Raw genomic sequence first — 8,452 nt, 5'->3', positions numbered from 1 at the left:
TTACTTACTCAGCCTAATCTGAGAAAACCCACTTTTATCACTATTAGTTAATATTTAAATCTAGGATAAGTTGCTCTGTTTGATACCATTAAACCTGACAGGATTACCCAAGTAAGCCATTTAACAGCATCTCAGTGTTTAGTCTTCTGGTGGCATTTCTTCCAAGTAGACATTTACCATAAAATACAGTAACTTTGGTTGAGTAAATCCAATTAGGTTCTCATTTTTTCCACTCATCTTGGATTTCTAACTGCAGAGAGAAGTGCCATTAGATCAATTTGTAGTTGCTATTGTTCCTAAAAAATGTTTACAAGTGGAGCAAATTGATTATATTATAGTTGGAACAATGTGTTCAAGCTTGTTATTATCTAGTAATTGCTTACAAGGGGGTTGTCACCCACCAGACCTCCAATCTCCTGTAGCAGGGGCTGGTGGACACATGAAAACTGTGGACTTCACCTAGACTCCCTGAATCTGAAGTACTTGTAAGACTACCCAATAAAACTTTTACCCACTCATGTATTGCGTGGGGGCTTTTGCTTATGTCCACCACACCATATCATAAGAAATTCAACTTAGAATATCTTAAGTTTTTTTTTTATTTAAACATTATTAATTTGGCCAAAGATGCCATTAGAAAGTCTCATCAGAAATGAGAATGTACTTTACTTAGAACAAAACAATCTATCAGGCAGCATTAGGCTGAAATCTGTAAAACAGAGAAAAAAAATAATCCATTTGAAGCTTAGGGAAAGCAACCCCAACTTCCAGGCTGCCTTCTCCATCTTTGCAGTCATAAAGTGAGAAGTCTCCCACCAACTCTGAGTGATTCATACTTCTTTGGCCTTCCCCACCCAAAATCTGTATCATATATTCTATACTTAGGAGATCCTGCAACTGCAAAAGGCTCCTTAGTTACTGCTGCACTCATCTCAGACATCAAGTACTCTGCTCCTTTCAGTACTCCATCATCCAATCGCTTCTTTATTGCCTTTGTGATCGCTTCTGCTGCTATGCTGATCCCATCTTCTCCCATTAAGTCACTCCTTTTCACTGTTGCAACACAACCTATCAAGCAATTTCCAAAATATGTTTCTGGAACTGGAGGATCCAGGCGATCCCTGATGCGGCAGTCCATGGCAATGAGGAAGATCTCCATATCTTGACTCTTACCAGCAGCACCATCGATTGATCTCGATTTAATTGAGCAAACCCATGAGTGTGCACAAATTATAGTGTATGTTGATAGATGTGGTAGGGTGATTGATGTCTGATCCTCATCCTTCTTACGTATAGCCAAGATCCATTGCCTCAGTCGTTCAACATCGTTTTGGTTCACAACAAATGTTGCCTGGACTATGTCAGATGGGACCATATGATTGTCTGAAACCTTAGATCTTTTCTGTTCAATGGTTCCTCTGAGGTTTTTAATCTCATTCAAGTAAATCGTCTTGAGCTCCTTCCGATCATTTATTACATTCCTGTTATGGAATGGCAGAGTCTAGTGGCAAAGAATCAACTCCTGATTCAGAAACTGATGCCCATGCCTTCATGAAGTGGACAAGGGTCCTAGCATCAAGGGCTACATGACTAGCAGTTACTCCGATGCAAATGCCAGAGTTTGGAAACACTGTTACTTGCAAAGCCAAAAGTGGAATTGAAAATTCAGGATCAACCATGGATGACGGGGTAAGCGTAGGGACAAGACAATGGAATTGATTGACATCTCTTGCATGATTGCCTGAGAGATGGTGGAAATCACCATCTGATTCTGCTAAGGTTAGGGAGACAGAGTCTCCATCAATGTAACAGAACTCGGGCTCGGATAATTCTTGAGACCATACTAGATGCCCGGAAAGAGGATAGAAGTGCCGGAGTGTGAGGGAAAGTGAGTGTTTAAGGTTGGGAAATATGGTATTTTTGAAGTGGTGCATAGAGTAAGAATATTCAGAAAAGAAAAGGGCCTTCACATGGGGATAGGGTGGCAACCAGAAAATGTCGAAGAAGGTGAGGGGAAGGATCTTGTTTCCGAGAGATCCCGGTGGTGGAGAGATTTTGCAATGCTCCAGTACCTTCACTGGATTAGTATGAGCCATATCTGCTGAAGTACTGTGTACACTCTGCATTGTATATGCACTTCAGAGTTGAAACAGAAAATATTGAAAAACATATTGTTAGATACATCTTTTGTGAAGAAAGTAAAGTCGCGACAGACCATCTATAAGACCATATACTGCATTTTATTTGTCATACATGTTAAACAAGTTATATGAAGAAAAAAAAATGTATCAATTGGGGATTCCAATTCATTACTGTTCCTGAAGTACAAAAATTGGAAGATATCATTCATAATTCTGGAAAATACTGATACTATTTCCAGGACACCCTCAAAGTGTAAACAGGACAGCATCAGTGAACAATTTCTAAAGCAGATGAATACTGACAGAGGCAAAGAGGCCTAGTTTTGACATTCTGTTTGTTTTGAATATTCATCTGTGGTCGTTACAAAAATCAAATTAAGATAACCATGGAGCTCCTCAAACAATTTTTTTTATAATAAATATCTATATATTTATATTAATGCCTTAACTTTTTTTTATTCTTATGTAATTAAGAACCCAAATGGAAAATATTACCAGAAAAAAAAAAAGACCCAAATAGAAACACTCTTGCACTTGATGAACCAATGTACAATGAAGTCTTTAATCCTTTTTAAGTATTCACTGCTAAGCAGATAACCAAAATGATTTTCAGCATACATGTTCAAAATGATCCAACAAATATAATTTTATCTAGAACTACCTTTCCTGATCTTAAGGGAACTCTTATCTTTTCTTTCTCATATGTGGGTTGTTTTAGCTCGTATCACATTGGTAGTTATTTTGAATATATTTGATTTCTTACCCTAAAGGAGTTGGATTGTGCTTGATAAAATGCTTAAAATTGTCAGAACATCTTCAGATTTACAGTCACATGTGGCTCTCAATATTTGCAGAGAGATAGGTGCATAAGAGAAATCAAGCCTTATATCACCATCTTGATATGTAGGATTGACTGACTCTAAGGTTATCAAATATTGAACTAAACCTTGATTTCAATAAATAGTTTGATATTATTGCCCATATGTGAGACATACACTGTATTGAAAGGATCTGTAGAATAAGTAAACTAATAAGAGGTAAAACCTGAATGACTTTGCTTAGTTGAATATCTGGAAACCTCAACTTAATTAGCTAAATAACAGAAGAAAATTGGTATTTTGATGGGGAAAAAAGGTTCTGAGCTCACCTTTGCCCTTTTCCAGATATAGAGCAGCTCAGATTGGATTTTGAAAGTAGAAACAAGCACAGAGAAAGAGAAATGCTTCTAAACAGGATATCTACTCGATCTCTCTAGCTCCTTCCAGATTCAGGGAGATAAACAAGTTAATATATGTAATACTATATGTGTTGCTATATATCAGTTTAAAGAAGAGACACAGTTTGACTACCCAACGTAGAAACCAAGAAGCAAAAAATAAACTAAACAGTAGGTAGTAGGGACTAAAATAAGAAGAAGAAATAACCGAGACGAGAAGAGGGGTTAGTGGGGAGAGGTGCTCGTGGTGGTTGGGGATTTTTCTTACATTTCTTGGTAGACAAGGTGGTGGCGCCGCTCAGGATGACTGGAGCTCCTCAGAATCGGTAGTCAATTGAGCAAAATATATTTGGTGCGTTTTCTACTTGGATTGCGAGGAAGAACTAGAAGAGCAAAGGAAAAAAGTAGAACTAATTATCGTTATCATCAACTGTGCCAGAATAGAAAATGTTCTGCGCGTGAGGTCTATCTCTTTCTCTGCGTCTCTTTCTGGTTTCTATTATCTGATTCTGATTCTGATCCTGAATTTTGATGTGGAAACGACGATGAATAAGAAGAAGGGAAGCCGCTGCGCCCTTTCGCCTCTCAGGTGACAAATGACCTTCCTCTGCCTTTAACTCTTTCGCTGCTCTCCACCTCACTCAGCTTCAATCCAGATTTCTCCTGTTGTTGTTTTCCGTCAATCAATAGCAAAGAGAAAGGAGAGGGGTGGGGTATTTTTGTTGAAGATGAAGGAACGGGAGGGATTTAACTCCTCTCCCGCGCACATCGTCCGGCTAGGGAGGTTTCGATCCATACATCACTGCATCGGGATGCGTGCAATGGGGTGGATCGAAGCCCCCAGCTGCACGATGTGCATTGGACACCATCGGGCGTTCAAGTGCGCTGGAGAGGAGCTGGATCCCAAGGGGAGTGGGGGTATTTTAATACGGCAGTTGACCTTTAGGCTTTAATGCTTTATTTCTTTATTCTTATGTTGCAGCAAACTCTTTAACTTCCAAAGTTTCAAGTTTCAACCTTTTATAATTTTTAAAAGGTTTTACTATCTCTATTCTCTATGACACTCTTCATCTCTCCCAAGTTCCAAGTTCCAACCTGTTATAATTTTTTAATTAAATGGATTTTCAAAGTGTGCATTTAAAATTGTAAGACCAAAAAATACAAGATGAGCATGTGTAGGACTTTTAGTAATAGATATTGCTGGGAATTTAAAGCCAATTAAATAGTAGAACTGTTTAACAAAAGGAATACAAATTGAGCTATATAACCGAATTAAAATCGTATCAAGACCCGAATTGGAACAATTACCTAATCGAACCGAGTAGGTTCGGATTTGTATTTAATTCTAAAACTGAGGCAGTTCTTAGTTCGGATTTGGATCACATTATCATTTCATAGAACCAAACCAAAATCGAACCAAATGATCGAAACCGAACCGATTGACACCCTTAGTCTTGATCATCTTATCAAAAGTATGTGGTTTTGGTAATAAATATTTATGTATTAAGGAAATAAATTTCCAAAATAGATAATTTTTTTTTTTGGTGAAAGAAAGGAAATTTTATAAAATTAAAAAGGGGGCAAACTAGTACACTGTTCAATCATACAAGGGACGTTCTGATTCGCAACTACAAGGGCCTTGGACTTCAGCCAATTTATCATCCATTTGTCTAAAAAAACCATCCTTAGATAGTTGTGATATCTGCAAAAAAAGAGTCAGCAGGTCGTATGGCTAAGGAGATCGGGATGGAGTTGGAAGAAGTCCAGGTAAGGATTTATCATCACACCAAACTTCTTTCAGCTTCACTCCTCTCTTTTGTGCCAAAATTAGTCCATTAAAAATTCCAGTTAGCTTAGATTCGAAAATATGATGTTTCCTAATGAAAGCAGCATTTTCCAAAAAGAGTTTGCCACCTATCAAAATGCCAACGGCCCAACCTACGGATTTCAAGTTGGCGGAGTCAACCCCTACGCATAGCAAAACAGCAAAGTCCAAAATAGGTAAATCAGGCATGGATGAAGGGATGAAATCCTCATCATTAGAGTTGATTATAGGGAAGGGTGAAGTGTAGTGGGAGAAATTTGCAGCTTGGAGTTTTTGCAGCCAGAAAGCAACTTTTTTCATCAATAATAATGGACTAGGAGTAGTAGCCTTAAACAGTAAATTATTTCTAAAATCCCAAATATAGTAGCAAGTTATTATAAAAATAGAAAAAAAACCAAATGAGTGAGCCCTTGCCGAGCCTGCAGGAAAGAAAAGTAGAGATGAAGAAATGTTCCAAAGAGGGGTGGTTGGAAACTCGGTTCTCAGACCCAGAGGACCATCTGTCCAGATATGTTTAACGCAATCACATGAGAGCAAGATATGTCGGAGGGTCTCATCACAAGTACCATAGAGAGCACAAGTGGGGTTGATCTCAATCCATTTCGACACAATATCATTAACTGAAATCCTTGCATTTAATAGGCGCCAGAAAAAAATTTTAAACTTAGGAAATAAATCAAGTTTCCAAAAGAAATTCCACCAATTGACAGAAGACAAATCATGCTTAGTAGAAAGAGAATTGAGAAAATTAGTAGCTCTTTTAGTGCTAAAATGGTCGTCACTGGCCAGGGTGCACCACCAAGTGTCGTCGACGCCCGAGACAAGGATGAGTGATATTATCTGGGCAAGACCAGGGGCAGCCTGGTCAAGTCGATTAAGGTCCCACGTGAGGGTGTCAGTCAAATAGATAATTAGATATATTAATTATAAGATTTGAATTAAATATCTCATGATGAGCTGGCAATGAACAAATTGTGTCTCTACGAGCAAGAGAGGACATATATCGCTTGCTCACCTGCCCAATTTAATAAGGGAAAAAGGTATTTTAGTATGGGATTTTGTTATTGACCCTCTTTAAGGTGCCAAATTATTTGTAGCTTTGTTTATCAAAAAAAATAAAATTGGAACCCTACTTTTTAATTGGAACCCTACTTTTTTATCCTATAGGTATATAACATTTGTTCTTTCAACAAGGATAAATTATGATGTCACTTTATATATGTATTCAAAAAATATGCAATACAATAGTAACTTATGATATGTCACTCTTAAATAAATATTGAAAATCCTTTTTATCCCTGACTTTAAAGACCTTTTGAGAATAATACAAGAAGCAATTAAAGAATGTATCAAATTTTAAATACACTTATAGAGGTGTCATTTAGAAAGTTCCTTTAAGTATGGTTCTTGTAAAAGGCCTACCCAACCCATCTATTGTCATAAATACCCTTAGATACCTTTTCCCCTCATGTGGTTTAATGTTTAATACCATTTCACTAGTTTAGTTGATGCCTAGCTAGGATCATGAATCACAAATTTTCTAGTCCATATGGCTATGAAAGACTTAAGGGGGTTGGTGGGCTTATAATGGCCCAAGTAGAGCAGGACCATTAGTAAAGTCCAAAGTTTTAGGAATCCGTATCAGATACAGGATTGGTCTCAGGTTCTCAGTCAATATCGATCCGGATCGCCTGTATCAGTCTAGATCGGACAGATTTATCCATATTTTATTTTTTTAAAAAAATTGGCTTCTACAAGCTTAAAATACATACAAACCCAGAGAGAGAGAGAGAGATCACACTTAACTTGCCGAAGATCATGAAAAAAAATACGCAAATCATCAGGAGATGGAAGGTTCTCCCTAATGACGAGAGAGTTATTTAATTTCTTGAGTCAGTGAATCACACTTAACTTGCCGAAGATCATGAAAAAAAATACGCAAATCATCAGGAGATGGAAGGTTCTCCCTAATGACAGTAACTTCCAAAAAGTTGTTCATCCATGAATGAAGTGAAGGGAACTTCTTGGAATTCGATACCTTGAAACAAGCAGCTTCTTCAACCATCTCTAACCAATAAGCAATCCAACCAACCACAACATCCACAAACCCAATTCTATCTCCTCCAAAGAATCTCTTCCCCTTAATCTCTCCTTCAAGTACTTCTAAAGCCGCTGTTGCTAATTCTACAGCTTTCACCTGATCATCTCCAGTAGAACTGAAAGCCATCTCAATCTCCGGCAAGAACTTACCAATTAAGAACAACAAACCCATATCAATTTTTATCATATAATTTGGAGAGAGGAAAATTAAGAATGAAAACAAGTTCTAGCTAGGAATTGAAGAAAGCCCTCACCTTCTCATCAGCAAATTTAGCCCAAAAAAGGGCTTGTGATCTCTCATAAGGGTCATTGGGCAATATGGGATTCTTTAACCATGTCTCCTCTATATATAAGAGAATAATTATTGACTCAGGTATGGCTTTACCACCATGAATGAGTACTGGAACTTTCTTATGAACTGGGTTAGACGAGAGAAGCAATTGGCTCTTGTTTCTCAGATCTTCTTCTATGAAATCGTATTCGATTCCCTTCAGTTTCAATACCCATATAATTCTCCAGCTAAATGGGCTTAACTTTGTTCCCAAGAGCTTCAATTCCTCTTCCTTCTCCTCCATCTTCATGATGCTCTCTTGGTAACAAAAAATCTGCTTTAAAAGCATTATGGAACCCATATGACCAAACTCATCAAAGATAAATTTGAAACCCAAAAACCTGAGCATTTTACAGTAATGTGATTGGATTATTGTATATCTTGTAAGGATTCGGAATCTAGTGGTTACTTCTGTTCAAGTTGGCCACATTTCTCTATTCTTTCCCCAAAATTTTCCATTTTCAGTCATTATCTTTCTTTTAGTTGCTCAACCGCTTATATTCACTTAAAGCCAAAACATAAAAGTTATTGGTTTTATGACGTTGAAGGATACGATTAAAGATTGCTGGAAGGTGTTTTGGAATACGATTTGGACCCAAATGAGTTGTAGTGGCCTAGTGGGTAGCACAAAATGGCCTGACTAATGACTACCAGATGCCAGTAGGTCCCTTCTGTTTTGGAGAATTCTTTTTGGGTAAACTGTAGAGGGATTGAACTAGGCCCTTCCAATTCTGATCTGGATCGGATCGAAATCGGCAAGAATTGGTCTCAAGAACCCTAGAATCGATCCTTATATCTGAACACTGAAAGATTCTAGGGTTTCTTGGCATGAATCACGA

At 37.7% G+C, this 8,452-nt stretch overlaps 3 protein-coding genes across 3 annotated transcripts; all 3 read right to left on the bottom strand.

Annotated features, from left to right (window-relative positions):
• Positions 1 to 793: 793 nt before the first annotated feature.
• LOC122643255 (phenolic glucoside malonyltransferase 1-like) lies at positions 794 to 1,375 on the bottom strand. The gene has a single exon (XM_043836896.1). It carries the CDS (start codon positions 1,373 to 1,375, stop codon positions 794 to 796), a length of 582 nt encoding a protein of 193 aa, XP_043692831.1.
• A 109-nt stretch (positions 1,376 to 1,484) lies between these two features.
• Positions 1,485 to 2,096, bottom strand: LOC122643254 (malonyl-coenzyme A:anthocyanin 3-O-glucoside-6''-O-malonyltransferase-like). The gene has a single exon (XM_043836895.1). The coding sequence runs from the start codon at positions 2,094 to 2,096 to the stop codon at positions 1,485 to 1,487; it is 612 nt and encodes a 203-aa protein (XP_043692830.1).
• Positions 2,097 to 7,058: 4,962 nt separating this feature from the next.
• LOC122643253 (probable glutathione S-transferase) lies at positions 7,059 to 7,861 on the bottom strand. Its single transcript, XM_043836894.1, has 2 exons — positions 7,537 to 7,861; positions 7,059 to 7,427 (listed from the first exon to the last, which is right to left on the bottom strand). The coding sequence occupies exons 1-2, from the start codon at positions 7,855 to 7,857 to the stop codon at positions 7,059 to 7,061; spliced, it is 690 nt and encodes a 229-aa protein (XP_043692829.1). The 5' UTR covers positions 7,858 to 7,861.
• Positions 7,862 to 8,452: the final 591 nt, after the last annotated feature.

The sequence above is a fragment of the Telopea speciosissima genome, chromosome 10 (genome assembly GCF_018873765.1).
Source record: "Telopea speciosissima isolate NSW1024214 ecotype Mountain lineage chromosome 10, Tspe_v1, whole genome shotgun sequence".
Lineage (NCBI taxonomy): Eukaryota > Viridiplantae > Streptophyta > Magnoliopsida > Proteales > Proteaceae > Telopea > Telopea speciosissima.
This window is presented reverse-complemented; position numbering and strand designations above follow the sequence as displayed.

What these genes read in the sequence shown, in the direction of transcription:
- LOC122643255 (XM_043836896.1), bottom strand. Translation starts at nt 1,375, where the DNA reads ATGGTCCCATCTGACATAGTCCAGGCAACATTTGTTGTGAACCAAAAC.
- LOC122643254 (XM_043836895.1), bottom strand. Translation starts at nt 2,096, where the DNA reads ATGGCTCATACTAATCCAGTGAAGGTACTGGAGCATTGCAAAATCTCT.
- LOC122643253 (XM_043836894.1), bottom strand. Translation starts at nt 7,857, where the DNA reads ATGGAGGAGAAGGAAGAGGAATTGAAGCTCTTGGGAACAAAGTTAAGC. An exon ending in CTAAATTTGCTGATGAGAAG is followed by an intron (nt 7,428 to 7,536) that starts GTGAGGGCTTTC and finishes TTAATTGGTAAG; the next exon opens with TTCTTGCCGGAGATTGAGAT.